The following is a 16644-nucleotide window of genomic DNA, read 5'->3' on the forward strand; positions in this document are numbered from 1 at the left end:
CTCCCTGATTACACCCATTTGCCTGCTGTGGGAATAGGGGACAGGTACCCCCATATTAGGAGGCAAAATTGAAGAAGGGTAAGCTTCCTTTTATTTCAAGGGTTTGTTTTACTTTTATCCAAATGTTCATTAAGAAAAAAAGGCCTGAAGAAAAGTTATAGGGAATTCTGCCATCGTTTGGATGTTTGTGTTCCCCAAATCCCCATGTTGAAATCCCAGCCCCTCTTGATGGCGGTGGGAGTGGGCCTTAGGGAGGCTCCACCCTCACAAGCTCCCCTGGAGAAGGAGCCTTAGGTAGCCACCAGCCTGTGGCACCCTGACTGGACTTCTTGCCTCCAGCACAGACAAGAGAATCTCTCTTTTTTTACACGCTGTGCAGTTCAGGGTATTTAGCCTAAACAGGGTGGAGCAGGACCCTTGAAGCCCATGCTCAGAAACTCGGTTCTATGATGGACTACATTTGCTTCATCTTTTGCTGTACGTGACTGCTTGCTAATGGAGCATTGGAGAGTAGCTACAGACAGCATGACACAACACTCAGACAATATAGAGTGTCAGAAGTGGTCCCTCACACAACTGCAATACCACTGTGGCACCAAGAGAGCGGTCATGCCATCCACATAATAATTCATTTCCAGGCCATTTGTATTTTCCCTAGTGGTCTTAGGAAGTTTTTCCATAATGTTTTCCCTTAACTTGATTGGTCCTCTCTGGCCTTGGTTGGTGTCCATCCCTCCCCAGTACACTAGGGAGGTCCTAGTCTTGGTTGGTGTCTGTTTCTCCCGAGTACACTGGGGAGGTGCCAGACTTGGTTGGTGTCCGTCGTTCCTGAGTACACTGGGGTCTCAGCCTTGGCTGGTGTCTATCCCTCCTGGGTACACTGGGGAGGTCCCAGCCTTAGTTGGTAACTGTCGCTCCTGAGTATACTGGGGAGTCCCAGCCTTGGCTGGTGCCTATCCCTCCTGAGTACACTGGGGAGGTGCCTTAGTTGGTGTCTGTCCCTCTTGACCACACTTAGGTGGGTATGGAGTGAGACATTCTGGGTACAGAGTATTTCTAATAGTATGTTTTTCTGAACCAATGTCCTCCTGCAGCTGGGCATTTTTTCAGGACTTGGCTCTCCTCCTGGCTAACGTTTGCTGTAATGAGAGGACTGGCTAGTTATTCAGGGGAGAGGCACAGGGGTCAGACACACTTATTCCCTCTGTAGCACCAACCTATGGTGTCACATGGGAGCCATTGTCCCAGCACTGAAGCCCAGGGTGCCCTGGAGGCTGGGCCCGTAGGCACTCTCGCAGCATGTACTGATTTCTAGACCAGGAGGATGCAGTTTCAGCACAATCCACACAGTACCTCATGGCTGTGTTTAGACCCAGCCTGTGCTTCTCATTCAGCAAAGAGCGCTCTTGCCAACTGAGTCCCAGATGCTGCCCAAGGGCCCACCACCAGCCTCCCAAAGGACAGCTGTCTGAGGACATGTCCCATCTGTTAGCCAGGGGAGAGAAATCTGCAAGACTCCCAGGTCACTGGGTGCTGGAAGAGGCTGGATTGACAGGAGAGGTAGGGGCAGGGCTGATGTGTTGATGTCATCAGCCCCAGGTCAAGGGCCAGTCGCTCCCAGCCATCCGGATGGTCAGCACAGTGGGAGCCTCCATCACCACACAAGGCTGTGCAGGATGGCACAGGTGTGGGTGGGTCTCAAGGCTCAGAATGGAGAGCCCTTGCCTCTGGGACAGGCTGGGGAGGTACCTGTCAGAGCAGCTGAAGGTCTGCCTGGCTCCTCTATTTTGTAAAAGGGTCTGTTCTTGCCAGGTACAGTGCAGGTGCATACCTGTACTCTCAGTGACTAAGGAGGCGGAGGCAGGAGGGTCACAAGCTCAAGGCCAGCCTCAGCAACGTAGCGAGGCCCTTTGGATTCTCAGGACCATTAAAAAAGAAAAAGGAAGATGAGATAGATCAATACGTGTTTTGTTTCTTGTTGGAAACCTTCCTTCAGTCTGGTACCACCATGGCCCTGTTGTGTTCAGGCCTGGGGTTTAGGGACCAGCTTGGTCCCCATCAGAGCCTTGGGACAAGCTCTGGGGCCCACAGGAGAGCAGGCTCTTGTCACATGCTTTAGCATGACAGCATCTCGTCAAGAGTGGGTTTTGGCAGAAGGTGCAGCTGGGCGCCAGGCACATAGTCACCAATATGTGAGCAGAACCAGGATTTTTAGGTAGAGTTTAACTTTTCAGCTTTAGAAGTTTAGTTAAGTTTCCACATGTCTAGAAACTGTAAATTAAGACCCCATGACCAGGGGTCAAATAGAACTGGGCGTGTAAACAGAGCTAAGGCAGAGGCAGAGTGATCTGCATGCAGTGGGCAGGAGAGAGCCCCAGGGCCCAGGCCTGCCACAGAGGGAACTCTGCTCTCATTTGCCTATAAGAAGCATGCAGTCCCTTGCTCCTGTCCCCCATTCATGGAGCAGACATGATATAGTGCATGAGCATCCCCAGAGACACACCACACGGTGGTGCCTGTCCTGAAGCAGGTGAGGGTGGGTGGCTTATAGGCTGCCTACACAGGAGTCCCTGTCTGACAACAACCTCATGCCCAACAAGCCACCAGCCCATTCCTTCTCAGCCTCCCCAGCCTAGAGCTCTCGATGCATCACTGCCTTCTCCTCAGTCCCACATTTGCCCTTGCAGCCCTGCACACAGCGGAGTGCAGTGGCGTAACAGGCAAACATGGTGCTCAGAGGGCCTCAAGAGGGTGCTGGGATGGCTGCTGAGGCAGGCTTGCCTGAGGCCAGAGCCCCTAGGAAGGGGCCGTGGGGCAGAGGCTGGCAGGGGGACTCTTGCAGAAGGAAGGCCACCTGGTCCCTGGCTGTGCCTTTCCACTTCATGAGCTGATACCAGGCTCCACTGCTGGCTAGCACACCTTGCCAAGGGCTCCTCTTGCCAGCATGGTGGCCTGTCACTGGATCTCCCAGTGTCAAATCTGCACTTGCAGTTTACGGATGAAGCTCAGTGTTTTAAGCGTACTCATTTGGAGTTTCCCTTTTCTGACGCTCTTTCTGTGCCTAGAGAAGGGCAAAGGACAGAATTGTTCCATTGGGAGCCACTGAGCTGCTGGCTCCCATGAAGTCGGGGAGCCCCAGCCCTGGTTGTGGTCCTGGTGTCCTGATGACCCCCAGAATGGGGTCCTGACCCAACAAACTCAGTGTAAAGTGGAAGTAGCCTTAGTGGAGGGAGCACTAAGTACCCAGCCAGCCCTGCATCCCAGCTGGCTTCATGGCACCTCATGGCACGCTGAGGAGCCTGGGCTGAGGGCAAGCTGAGCTCTGCTGCTGCTGTGGGCAGGACAAGAACAGGTCCTGTGGGGTGTTGCTTACCCAGAGGGTCAGCTTCACTGTGTGCCTTCTGCCACACGTGCCTTGCTGTCACTGTTGCAGTGGGGTGACAGCTTCCAATAATCCAGTGAAGTTGAGCTCAGGGAGTCTGGCTGGCCATCTCCCTCACACCTGCTGCCTCTTTTCTGTTTCACCAGGCTCTCCAGGGGCAGAAAAGCCTTGCCAGGTGCAAGGGTCTGCTCCCACATGGCTTCATCCACACGGGCAGGCAGGTCTGTGGTGATGTCTGCATCTTGCTGTAAACTGAACACTGTTCTTTTCTTGAGGTCACTCACACAAGGTCCACCAGCTTACAGTCCTAACTTGAGGCTTGCCTGCTTGGACTCCATGTCACAGAGGACCAAGGATTGTCATTGTACATGCCTTCTCTGTGGAGCTTGCCTCTGCCCAGGGAGTCCTCAGTTCCTCCGGGCTCCCCAAGTGCACTGCCCTTGCTCACACACACACCTGAGTGGTCCCCTCTTAGTGAATGACTCTTGGAGAACTTTTTTCCTTCTAAGTTTTGAGAATGTTTAAAATTACTAGCGGGTGTTGGATTTTGTCGAGTGGTTTGTGTGTCTATTGTAGACTATGTGGCCTTTCTTCTAAGGAGGTGTTCTCCCTATAGTGCAGGGCAGCCTCTGCCTGGTGGAGAGCGGTGGCTGAGGCAGCTAGTCCTGTTGGGTGATGTGTCTGTCCTTTCCCCTCTGCTCTGACCTCGGCAGGGTTTGGTCTGTGCATCACTGGTCCACAAACTGAGTTGGAAGAGCTGTCTTTGCGTTTCTTGTGGTGCTAGGGACAGAAGCCTGGGTCTGGTATGTGCTAGGCAAGCACTTTGCCCAAGCTGCCCCAAGCTGCCTTGTTTCCTGAGAGGACAGAGTGTCCTGGCTGCCCTGTAGGTCCCTCTGGGGACTTCCAGACAGGAGTCTTCTTTGAAGGAAACTTTGCAGTTGCTTACTCAGCTTCTAAAATAGAGTTTTGGTTTTCTCCACTTGTCTCAATTCTGGGAATTTCCTAAGTAGTCAATTTCTGAGGAATTTGCCAGTTGCATGTGGACTTGGGTTTCTGTCACCCTGAAGCTGTGCACAGCACCGATGTTGCCAGGCGCCTTCCTTGCAGCTCTGTGCTCACTCACTAGGCTGTCTGCAGATGCCCACCCTTATGCCTGCTCATCTCATCTTCTCGTGTCCTCGGTAACCCACCCAGTTATGCTTGCTTGTTATTGTTGGTGCTGTCAAGACATAGGCAGTGGGGATTTATGTGTATGGCTGCCCAGTTCAGGACCCACTGGTGGTGACTTGTTAAAAGTTAAATGTGCTAACACTTCATCTCCTCTGTAACATGAGCCACCGTTGAGTTTCAGCAGCCTTGGGTGGTCAGTAGCTGCCATACTGGGCGGGAACAGTTCAGGACAGCCCTGGCCACAAGCTGGCTCATCCCCCCACCTTCTAAGGGCTGCACACAGGCCTATTGGTTCTGCCTCAGTTTGCTGGGAAGACAGACTCTCCTCTGTCCCATCCTTGGGGAAGTTAACTGAGCTTCAAGATTGTTAGTCAAAGGCAGTTATGGGAATACCTGAAAGAGAACATGGTACAGGTTGGATGTAAGCACATGTAAGGCCATATCTGAGCACTGTTCTCAAACTCATGCCTCACTCTGACCTGGAGCCCTGGCGCTCTCCAGAGTTTGGCTCCAGGCAGTCCTCAAGCCCTTCTCTGGGGACACTTGCTCCCATGTCAGAACAGAGCCCTGGACAAGTGCTCAGGAGACGCACCTAGGGGGGCCTGGCTGGGCTCCTGAGCTCCCCTCAACATACAGCGGTCGCCAATCACTGCTAGCCCTGTCCAAGAGCACAGTCCCTGGTGGCCGTGTGGTTAGAAGACCATGTGGCTCTACCGGGATTGTTCTAGTTCTTCACTGTTGCAAGCGCCCAGCTCACTGTCCTCATTACCCTGAGCCGCGCACCTACCAGGTGCCCACACGTTTCCTCATGCACATTCTCTTAGTGGGTGGGAAGTCTGACCAGGAAAGAATACAGTGCTCAGTGTGGGCATGAGGCTGCAGAAGTCATGGGTATCACAGAAATCTAATGACAAATTTGTTCTTCACAGTCCCTCTCCAGAATCCCTGCACAGCTCACCCTGAAGTCCACTGCCTCCCTTGGGGAAGTCCATGGACCCCCTTCCTGCCTTCTTGGGTCCAAAGCAGTGTGACAGAGCCCCCACCTCCATTCTGTGTCCCCACGAACCAGGTTTCTGCTCTCATAGTTTCCCATGGCTTTGGCTGGGCTGCGCACACTGGGCAGATACTTCACCTGTCTCCATAGTAAATCCCCCTTCTTTGCCATCATTGATTTTCAATTTTTTTTTTTTTTTAAGCAAGTAAATGAGCAGACATGTTTAACCACCCAAGGCTCAGAGCTGCTAGCGGTGGGCCCCTGTGTGGGCAGCACCTTGCCCCATGTCCTGTAGTGACCCCTGTCTCTGCTTTTCCTCAGGCTTCACGATGTAGCGGGACCCCCGGCCCCCACTCTCAGGTGAGTGCATTTGAGCTGGCCTCCCTCCTCCTGTGTCTTTGAATCAATGGGCAATTCCCAGAGTCATGCTGGGTCAGTGTGTCATGGCCACGGGCAGGTCTGCAGTTCCCTGGTGGCGTCCACGACAGCAACTCTCAGTGCCCAGTGCCTTCCTCTGGGTTAATGTGTCCATTGGACTCCATCCGCATTGCTGCAGGATTTGCTTGGTCCACTGAGAACGGAGTGGCAGGACTACTGTATGCAGGAGCGTCAGTGACGTGACTAAAGTAACAGTGCCATTTCTGTGCTAGGAGATGGAAGCAGAGCAGAAGCCAGGAGGGAGGTGCCCAAGTGAGCCAGAGTGCAGAGGGAGGGAGGAGCGGCGCATCCGCGTGGTGGCCTGAAGCCTCCATGCCACGCGGGAGGAGGGACACGCAGACGTCCAGAGGAGGTGAGGCCCACCAGGGGGTGGGGGGTGAAGATGGTGGTGTCTCAGACTGTGGGGGTGAGGCACAATGGGGAGGGGTGCAGTGTCAGATGGCCTCGCCAGCACTCATGCCATACTTGTGACTGCGGAGAGCAGGTGTGTACCTGGAGCCCACAGGGCTGTGTGGGACACGTTGTGGGAGCCACCAGCTGTCTCCTGGGTGTGCAGAGGGGTTGAACTGCACTCCCCTCCTGACTCGTGTGGGAGCTGCGAGCAGGAGGGCCTGAGCCTCAGCTGTAGTGCCTGCAGGTCAGGGGTGGTGTCTGGTTCAGACTGGCGCAGAAGGGGTCAAGCCCACAGGATGGCACTAGTCCTCCCCACCCTGGGGCTCTGGTGTCTTCCTGGCAGCCACAGGCCCTGGTGGACAGCAGTGGCTGGTGGTGGATTCCTAGAGTCAGGGGCCATCCTCTACCTACTACCATATCCAGGGGCTAGGCCATGGACCAGAGGGCTGGCCTGGCTCCATGCCCACCTGAGAGGCAGGGATGGGCCTCCAGTTAGGAAGTGGACTTGGCCCAAGCAGCTAATCTGTGGCCACCAGGCCATGGCACGCTGTGCCATCCCTGGAGGGACAGTGTTTGCTGGAGGCTAGGTGAAACACATGGGAGTGATTTAGATGGAAGTTGTCATAGGTTTCTCTTGCAGAAGCCAAAGATGTTGACCAGGAAGATTAAGCTCTGGGACATAAATGCCCACATCACCTGCCGCCTGTGCAGTGGGTACCTCATTGATGCGACCACGGTGACCGAGTGTTTGCACACGTGTAAGTCCGCCTACAACTCTGCGCCTTCCAGATGGTTCCAAGGACCACAGTGAAGGGGGTGGGTAGGCAGCTCCTCCTATGTGTTCCTGGGAACTTGGCTGTGTCTTACCAAAAGCTTTTAGTTCGTGTGCAAGGGCAGCAGGGCCAGGAAAGGAGCAGGGACTCCAGGAGAGGTCAAGAAGTGCCCTGGGATTCCTGGAGATGAGACTTCCCTAGGATCACGGGACACAGAGCTACTGTGTTGTTGCCATAGGGCCTATGGCATGGCGACTTTCTCCTTCAGCAGGCAGAGAGGCCTGTTTTACATTTCAAATGAAGTCTTGCACTTTTCAGGTGGGTGTCTACTGGTTTGCTCCTAGGGACTGATTACCTGTTCTGACCATCTGGGCTTGTGTGGGTTTCTCTGTTTGCAAAGCAGATACTGGTCACCTACAGGGTGATGGTGCCTCTGGTGGCCGCTGAGGAGCATTTTGCTAACGCAAAGGCTCTGCACAAATGACCTCCCACTCCGCATTGCTCCCTTTAGAAAACACTCACCCATTTCAATACACACTTTATTAAGTTAATTTTATTAGAAGCCATTGGGCATAACCAGGTGATTTTTGTTGAATTTTATCATTTTGTGTTATACAAAGAAAATGCTGTAGTCTTTCAGGCCAGCTTAGGAAAGCTCTCAGCGTCAGCCCACCCTAGTGCCCTTGCTTGCGGAACAGCCAGGACCCCAGTTCCCACTGCTGAGTAAAGCCCAAGGGGCGGTGCTTTCTTTCAGGAGTAAGAATGTGACTCTTGCGTGTCACACTTGCAATGAGTCAGAGGTGTCCTCCTTGGCTGCCATTGGGGAAGGGGGGGCCAGGTGTGAACCAGTGTCTCCCTTCTGGACTTGCTTTCTCACTGAGTGCACCTTGGACAGTCTGCAGGAGCTGCCTGGTGAAGTACCTGGAGGAGAACAACACCTGTCCCACCTGCAGGATAGTGATCCACCAGAGCCACCCGCTGCAGTACATTGGGTGAGTGCACACCGCGCCAGGTGGAATGGGAGTGAGCAGCCACAGGCGTCTGCCCCTCCCTGTGGAGCTGCTGCTCCGCAGGCACCCAGACATCAGGCCATGCAGTGGCCTAGGTTGCTGGAGAGATCTCCAGGCCACCTGGGATTTCACGAGTTTTAATGGAGTGGCTGAAGTTCAATTTGAAGTGTGAGTCAGGCCTGGGACCCACTTTCTGTGGAAATAACTTGAACCTGGAATGGGGCCAGGAGGTGAGGAGCTCGCCAGGTGGAGTTTCAGATTTGGGGGGGCCACTGGAGGAAACACAGTCCCCCTATATCACCTGTGGGAGCAAAGAAAAGTCTAAAGGCAACTGTCAAGGGCTTGGCGTATGTCTGTGTTCTGCTTAAACTTGTGCAGTGTGCAACACAGTCCTCAGAGGCCCTGCCAGCCTCCAGGCAGCCCCGCATGGTCCTGTGGCCCTTCGGGTGTCAGTTGGCGGTCTGGGCTTCTCTTCTCCAGGTGTCATCTACCTCTGGTGCCTTACTGTTCTGGTTCTGCCTTATAGAGGTCCTCCTATGGGCTGATTGCAGTGGCTCTGTGTCTGCTCTCTTGGGGTACAGTTTTGCAAACCTGAGGGAGGGGTTTCCCCACAAGAACTACTGACGGCAGGAGATGTAAGGGCCTTCATGCTGGCCGCCCCTTCTCCAGGTACTGCCTGGGGGACAGACCCTTTCCTCGAAGAATCAGGCTATTGTGCTAATGTGGAGAGAGTAGGGGTGGGGCTGGGACTGGAGCTGACCAGGTGCAAGGCCTTGGGGGCTTGGGCTTGGGTCCACAGGGCTGGGTCCTGCTTCTCGTCTCCAGTTCATCTCTGGGTTAGGACTCATGGCTGTGAGCTGGATGGAGAACCTCCCCTGTGGAGGGTCCCTGACCTCTGGGCCCTCAGCCCCTTCCTCCTCACAGCCTGGATGGCAGCCCCCATACCCTCTTCAAGTGCCCACCCTGCACTCACAGGGCAAGGCAGGCTGACCAGGGACTGCCACACCAAGGCTGGGTGTGGCACGGTCTTCTCAGCTTCAGCATTTGTGTTCAGGATTTACAGTGGCCAGGCTGGCAGACATCCCAGATAGGTGCTGGACCTGGGCTCCAGGGTCTGGCAGAGGCCATGGAGCATGTGACAAAGGGAGAGAGAGCAGCTCTCAGCCTGTGTCAGAGAAGGGGCTTCACTCCTGGGGCTGCCACTCAAAAGCCCTCTTTGCCATTCTTCTCCATCTGTTTGGCACCTGCTCTGAAGAAAGGTCCCTGCAACTCCTAGGCAGGTGGCAGGCAGCATGGCCCAGTGTGTCCTGGGGTGGGCAAGATCTGGTGGGAGAGAATTGTGCTGGGAGGTGTCTGTGGCACTGTGTGCACTGAAGGCCTGCTGAGCTCAGGACGTGGGCGAGGGGGGCCTGAGAGCCCACGTGGCCCTCCACACTCCACTCTGCTCATGGAGTAGACCGCCATCCTTGTAAACAGCTGCTGCTCCTGGCCCTTGATGGCTGGATTTCTGTGAATTTTATGAAATTTTAAAATTTGTCAGTTATTTAGATATCACTAATTTGGTACATAAAGGCTTTGTTTTTGTGGAAATTATGTTTAGAAATTAAAGTTGATTTGAAAACTAACAATTCTGTTTTTGACCTAAAAAAGAAAACAGTTTCTTTTTTTTTAACCTTTGTTTTATTTATTTATTTTTATGTGGTGCTCATATGCACTAGGCGAGCACTCTACTGCTGAGCCCCAGCCCCAGCTCAATGTCAGAAATTTTCCAAGTGGATCAGGCCTGTTCTCATGGAGCTGGGGCCCCAGGCAGGAAGGCACGAGGGCAGGAGCAGAGTGTGGGTAGGCCAGAGCTGCCCCGTGAGTTGGCCCCAGGTCCAGCAGGACAGGCATCATTGCTGGGGTAACCTTCTGACCTGCCATCACTGTTTGAAACACTCACGAGCAGCTGGAACCCAACTACACGATGCCTCAGTTCAGGTCATTGAGACTTTGGGCAGCACATTTTTTCATATGCAAACTGAAAGGAAAATCCCACCAAAACCTGTGCTGACCACATGGACAATGTGAGAGCCACAGAGTAATGTCCCCTGACACCCCATTCTTCTCTCTGCAGTCATGACAGAACCATGCAGGACATCGTTTACAAGTTGGTGCCAGGCCTCCAGGAAGGTAAGACTCACATGCTGCGCTAGGTCGGGGGCTTGACCCTTGACTGAGGGGCGAGCTCGCAGAGCCCGGTGGCACCGTCTTGTGTACCCTGCTCCCGACTCCTGCTGGATACTCCTCCACTCTTTCTGAGGAGTGTGGACTGTCTCAGTTCTGGGAAAAGGCAAAAACGCCCCCAAGGGAGACGTTGAGACCTCAAAATGTGTTTGCAGCAGTGCTTGAGCTGCTTCCACAAGCTCACCAGGAACTGTGTGCTCACCCGTCCAGCAGCTCCACCAGGCTCCTGTGCCACCCGCTGCACCTTGCGGCTCATCCACAGTGTTAGCTTTTGTCCTTTAGGATTGCTTAACCCAGTGCCCACATGACTGGTGGGAGAGGCATGGGGATTGCTTCCTGCCAGATGCCGCTCCTGCTATTGTCTCTGGTTATCCTGTGAATGCTCTGGCTTTTGGCTTGTGTTTGTTTCTGGTTGTTTCTGGCAGGATGCACACAGGGCTTGTGCTTAGGACTGACCCACAGCCTCCTCAGGGTGCCTCTGCACTTCTTATCCCGGGGTATCCCCCAGGTCTGGACTTGCAGAGGACCTGCCTCCTGGGGTGGGTGGAATTGGTGGTAGCTCCAACTTGCTCTGGCTACCCCTGAGCAGGTGCTATCTGGTCCTGGAGGTGAGGGGTCCACCGTGTCCTTGCTTCTGGGCGGGCAGTGGAGATGCTGTACTGCTCCTGCTGTTCCCTTCTTCTCCTGGCTGGAAGATGTTGACAAAGACATACTGCTGCTCAGGTTCCCTGAAGGTCTGTTTGTAGGGCAGGCAGGACAGACACGGAATCCTTCATCCTCTTTCCCGACACTCCGCCCACCCTGGCCACCTGTACATTGCCATTAGGGTCCTTTTGAAGCTGGGTCATGTCTATGGCCAGCAGACATCTCCTACTGGGCCAGGATCCCTGTGGCATCCTGGCGGCCTTGGTGGCCAGTGCTCCCAGGGCAGGAGGTGCTGGGGCTACCCACGACTTTCACCACAGGTGGGAGTACACACCAAGGCCGTAGGCAGTGCAGTTGCCTCTCCACTGCCATTTCTGGCACTGCTTGCTTGGAGGAGAGTGGTGGTGTGGGAGGCCAGCTGGAATGAGCACGTGCTCACTCCCGGGCACCGCATCTCCCTCACCACACCAACCCATCCAGCATGGCACCATTGGCCCCACTTGGAAGTTGGAGGACCCGAGTTGGAGAACCAGGTTCTCAGCTTCACGTCCTGAGCAGGAAGCTCACACATTTGGGCTTAGCCCTCCTGCTGGCGCAACCCTAAGCACTCTTCTCTGACCGGCACATTTCCTCTGGGGTGGATGTCCTTCTCTAGTATTCTCACTCTGTCAAGGTGGTCCTCAGGTGAGTCTCACTCTGATGCAGCAGGTCACTTCCTTTTTGGTGGAGGTAGGCTGCAGGTCATCTGGCTTCCTGGTTGTGTCAATGTTCGTAAACCTCATTCTCAGGCCAAAGTCTCCAAGTAAGCAGGGCCTTGTACCCATGAGTCACACCTGGGATCGCGGAGTGTGGCATCTCTGACCCTGGGACAGCTCCTGGGTTCTCCTCTTGCTTTGCTTGTGAGAGGCCGGAATCCATTTAGTTGCCAGCTGTTTCTTTTTGGCTCTGTGGTATTTAAACCTGTCTCCCCCTGGCAAGACCTGTTCTCTGAGTTAACTGGGTTGCCTCTTTCACACCTGAGGCCACCTTCCTACTTTCCTTCCCCTCATGCCTAGGGCATGGAGGATTTTCACACACTCAGCAGCAGACCTCCCTGCCCCTCTTCCTCTGCTCTGAATTGCTGCAGTCTGGCTGGGCACAAATCATGAGCCACTCACAGCTTTGTAGATTCAGACAGCAATTTTTTATTCGCAATCTCACACCGGCCTTCTGCAAACACGTTCTGGGGGAATCCACGTTCTCTGCCCAAATCTACACTTCCACTGGGCTTCTGTCTCCCAAAAATACTGTCTGAATCCCATGAGAACTCAAGAGGAACTCAGGCAGCAGGATACGCCCTATTCCCAGCAGGAATAACCTTCCTAAACCGGGAACGCCCTAAACCCGGATCCGCCCTGGTCCTAGAGCAAGGTCACCTTACATGCAATGTCACTGCAAAATGTCCTATTTCCACGAGTCCTTCCACTAAGCAACATGGGGTATGCTGGCAAGGAAATTGTCACACCTACTTGGCTAATGGCTCCCAGCACTGAATGGTCCCTTGTGGCCATGGAGCTGCTGGGGACATGGTGCCTGCGTGTCGTTTTATCTCATGCCCTGCTGCACTGGCTGGCACAGGTGCTGGCATCCGGCAGCCCACACCTGACCCATTGCCTTCTTCATGGCTTGAGGGTCATAGTGCATCAGTGACAGGGCCATGCCTGGTGTCTGGTCTGCCTCCCGTCCAGTGGCAGGCTGGTGCCTGCTGCAAGCCAAGGGTCGTGCGCTCGATGCTCTGAGCTGCAGGCAGCACTCTGCACATCTCAGCATCATGCCTGCAGAGTGAGAGCCTTCAAGCACCTGTACCAGTGCTGGTCAAGCTTTCTGTCTTCATGCCACCCAGAATGTCCAAGCTGGGGAAGGAGAAAAGCGGGCCCGCAACTGACTGCCCTCCTGAGAGCATGTAGAACAGACCGGCTTAGCAAGCAGAACCACCTCGTGAAAGTGGGAAGTGATAGTGAGGCTGAAGTGAGGCCTGACTGGCCTGTCTGCTGGCAGGAGCCACATTTGCCACGCACATCAGCCACATGGCCACACGGATTTCAGCACCTTGGCAGCAGCCATCTGGGTCTTTGGTTTTGTTCTGATCTAAGGGCCAAAGTCATCTCTGCTCAGTGCTACCAGACCCTGAGTGACTTTGGAAGCCTCTCACTTCAGACCTACTGTTTCTTCCTGCCCATCATGGTGCCACAGGGCAAAGCCACACTCACCCCAGAGTGCAGGACCTCAGTGTGTGTCGGGGACCTCGGCATGCGCTCCTGCCCTCAGCTTTCCCTCGCCCTCACAGAGTGCCGAGACAGTTGGCCCACAAAGAGAAAGCGCTGGTTTGGCTCAGTTTTGAAGGTTCCAGTCTGTGGCCAATTGGCCTGTTGCTTCAGGCCTCTGGAGAAGTGGCACAACCTGACAAGAGCGTGACCAGAGCAGAGCTGCTCACCTCAGGCCTGCGCACACTGCGGCCCCACATCAGTCCCTTCAGAGGGTCTCCCGCTAGGTTCGGCCTCTTCTCTACCACTCCCTAAAGGGCCGTTGTGGAGACCAAGCCTCGAGCACTGGGCCTTTAGGGGTTGCTGGTCCACACCACAGAGGCAGGACCTCGTTGTCCAGACTTGCCGCAGCTGTGCTTCCTGGCGCAGCACCGTCTGGGGCCTAGACACAAGTCCAGAGGAAGTCGGCCACATGATAGAGGAGCTTGCACCCGGCCTCAGCTGGAGGACCACGCCCACGGCTCTGGGAATGGTGAAAGGCCAACACGGAGCAGGCCTCTGAGTTGCCTCATTGCACACTGGAGAGGTTCACAGCACAAGCCTGTGTGGGGACCTCAAGTGAGACATGCAGGCCTCGTGGCAGACGAGCATGGGGACATGTATGTGAGCCCTGATGCCAGGCGAACAGTGTCGCCCCACAGGGGCTCCATCCTCACTCTGGAAAACTGCCCTTGGTGGCTGTTACTGTATTTTGAATTTCTTCAATAAAAATTTCTGGGGATTTGTTTCTCACCTGTTAACTAGTCTGTGCAGAGCCTCAGTTCTGCCCTCTGTCCTTCTGCCCTTTACAGGGAGAGCTCCTGCCCTGAGTGATGTACAACAGGCTGGCCCACATGCTGAGCAGGGCTTTCCCTGGCCTGCGGGCTTAGCCTCCCACCCCCAGGTTGGCACCCACCATGGGCCCAGGGACACCTCTGTCAGACTGGCCCAGGTGGCCGATGGCTTTCCTAGGAGTGGCTGTGGGTCTCAACATTGCTGCTTCCTTTTCCGTTCCTTAAGGGGCATCTTGCAGATGGAATCTAAGTCTGTGTGTCATGGCACATGTGTGTTGTGGCGTGTACTCCTTTGTAGCAAATGTGACCTCTGTCACAGTCGGATGGCTGTCAGGTTCCCCTGGGTGAATGGCTGCTCATCCTAGGGCGGCATGTGCGTGGGGTTGCCTTGCTGTGACTGGGCCAGTGCTTCAGCTTCTGTAGGAGCAGCCACCAAGGCTTAGGCACTGTGTGCTGCTGGGGATTGTCTGGAGGGCCAGCCCCGCTGTGGTTCCCATGGCATTAAAGCAGTTCCAACCTTCCAGCGTTACAAACAGGACTCAGCAGATAGCTGGATTCTAATCTCCTTGTGCATTTACCTGGTTCTTTGGGAATAGATGGCTAATGGTAGGATTTTCATGTCATTGTTAAAGTGTAAAGTATTTTAGGCACATGACACCAAAAACAATCCCCATTTAATGTTTCAGTGTGTAGAGACATAGCATTGGGGCCCTTATTTTTATTCTTTTGTGTCCTCATGGGTGAGAAGTAAAGAAATAACATGAGCCAAGGTGTCCAACCCAAGTTGCTTGCCTCATGTCCCCATGTCCTGTGGGCTTGCCATGCTGTCCCATGTCATGCACAGGGTGCCGTGCCTCCGTCTGGGCTGCTTTTGTACAGTGGGGGGACACCCCTTTCTGAGCTGACCCTTGCTGGCTCTCAGGCTAGAGTGCACATGCCTCTCGCCTCTAGCAATGCCCATGGTTCCTGCAGTGCTCAGCCTCTACGTCTTCCTTCCTGCACACTTGGGCATTTTCAGAGCAGCTGTGTAGGGCTGGACACACCCAGGACTCTGCCCAGGTGGTCTGGGGCTTGTTGTCTGTAGGGAAAAACAGATATGCAGGTAAAAAATTCAATAAAGGACTTTTGTGTCAGCTACACAAATTAGTTTTCACAGAGATGCTTAATAGGGCCATCATCGAGCAACTCCCTTAAATTTTCTTGCTACCTGTGTGTCCTGAGTGGTGTCCAGCCTCTTGCTTCTTCCCTGAGGTCTGAGCATTAGTCATATGGGTGGAGCACTAGCTAAGAGTCACTCAGTAGCAGGGAACTGATGGTTCCCTGGAATAAAGGTGCCAGGCTGGCCTGCTGTCCAGTGAGGGTGCAGGTTGGCAGTGTGTTCAGGCCCCCTGTACCCCCAGCCAGCAGGAGCTGCATGCTGCCTGCCTTGGGGCAGGCGGAGTTGCCCTGTCAGTCAGCGGTCTGGCAGATCTGGCAGGGGTAGAAGGAATGAAGGGACTTTCTGCCTGTCTTCAAGGGGAGTTCCTCTCTGGGGAGGGTTTCCTTGATTCTTGCCCTGTTCTGCTGCTGGATGCTGACACCAGGGGGCACTCTTGGCCCAGTGCCGGGTGGACACTGTCAGTACCCAGGAGGTTCCAGGCACGGTTGCCCTGGTCCTTTTCCTACGGGCAAGCCCACCCTCGGCCGGTGAGAGCACTCCAGCACTGCCTGTGGTAAAATGGCCATGGGCACCAGACAGCACATCTGGATCGCTGAGCTGTCTATGCACAGTGGTGATACCCAAGGATCACCAAATCTCCCTCTGTTACACCCCGGCACTCTGTGCGACTGCTCCATGATGTTGTGGGCAGCAGAGGGGGTCGGGTCACAGGGCTAGGGAGCCTCTCCACTCACCAGGTTCTTGTGTGGTAGGGCCTCGCCCTGGTTCCTGTGCGCCGCTGCATGGTCCCACAGTGCTGTGTTGACCAGGAGCTCTTGCCTCACCTGCTGCTTTCTTGGCAATAGCAGTCTTCAGGGTTCATAACCCAAATCTGCATTCCTTCTATGGCATCTGTGCAGTCTTGCTGAATCCCTTCCTATTGAAGATTGAAGGCTGTCTGTTAACTTTTAATAGCGGAAATGAGGAAGCAGAGGGAGTTCTACCACAAGCTGGGCCTGGAGGTGCCGGGCGACATCAAGGGGGAGGCGTGCTCCGCAAGACAGCACTTGGATCCCCGCAATGGTGAGTGGCTCCATGGCTGCATATGCCTGGGCTCCGTCAGGCCTCTGGTGCAGCTCTAGGTGGCTTCACCACCCATGAGGCAGCCCTTAGGGGTGCTGGGCGGGCATGGGGTGTGGGTCACAGAGCCAGAGACACCAGAACGTGCCTGGAGGTCATGGTCAAAGGGCAGAGGGCCTAAGGAAGAAGAAGGTGAGGGAGGTGAGCTTCCTAAGGTTGGACTGTGCTGTCTTACCATAAAATGGCAAAATAACATTTGGTTTGGGAATGAAGTCAATGGCACCTTATAGTCTCTGCATACTGAACATTGTTCAAATCT

At 54.6% G+C, this 16644-nt stretch overlaps 1 protein-coding gene across 3 annotated transcripts in view; it reads left to right on the forward strand.

The window, feature by feature from the left end:
- Pcgf3 (polycomb group ring finger 3) overlaps nt 1-16644 on the forward strand; it is a 34900-nt gene that overhangs the window by 4363 nt on the left and 13893 nt on the right. For 2 of the 3 annotated variants that reach the window (XM_076865333.2, XM_076865335.2), the window contains exons 2-7: nt 5868-5906; nt 6197-6336; nt 7018-7135; nt 8046-8142; nt 10277-10332; nt 16221-16328. In XM_076865333.2, coding sequence (XP_076721448.1) covers nt 7027-7135; nt 8046-8142; nt 10277-10332; nt 16221-16328 — 370 coding nt within the window. In that variant the 5' untranslated portion in view covers nt 5868-5906; nt 6197-6336; nt 7018-7026. Of the gene's footprint in view, nt 1-5867; nt 5907-6196; nt 6337-7004; nt 7136-8045; nt 8143-10276; nt 10333-16220; nt 16329-16644 lie in introns of all 3 variants that reach the window. The other variant, XM_076865334.2, reaches the window with a different exon arrangement.

The sequence above is a fragment of the Callospermophilus lateralis genome, chromosome 8, assembly GCF_048772815.1.
Source record: "Callospermophilus lateralis isolate mCalLat2 chromosome 8, mCalLat2.hap1, whole genome shotgun sequence".
Classification (NCBI taxonomy): Eukaryota; Metazoa; Chordata; class Mammalia; order Rodentia; family Sciuridae; genus Callospermophilus; species Callospermophilus lateralis.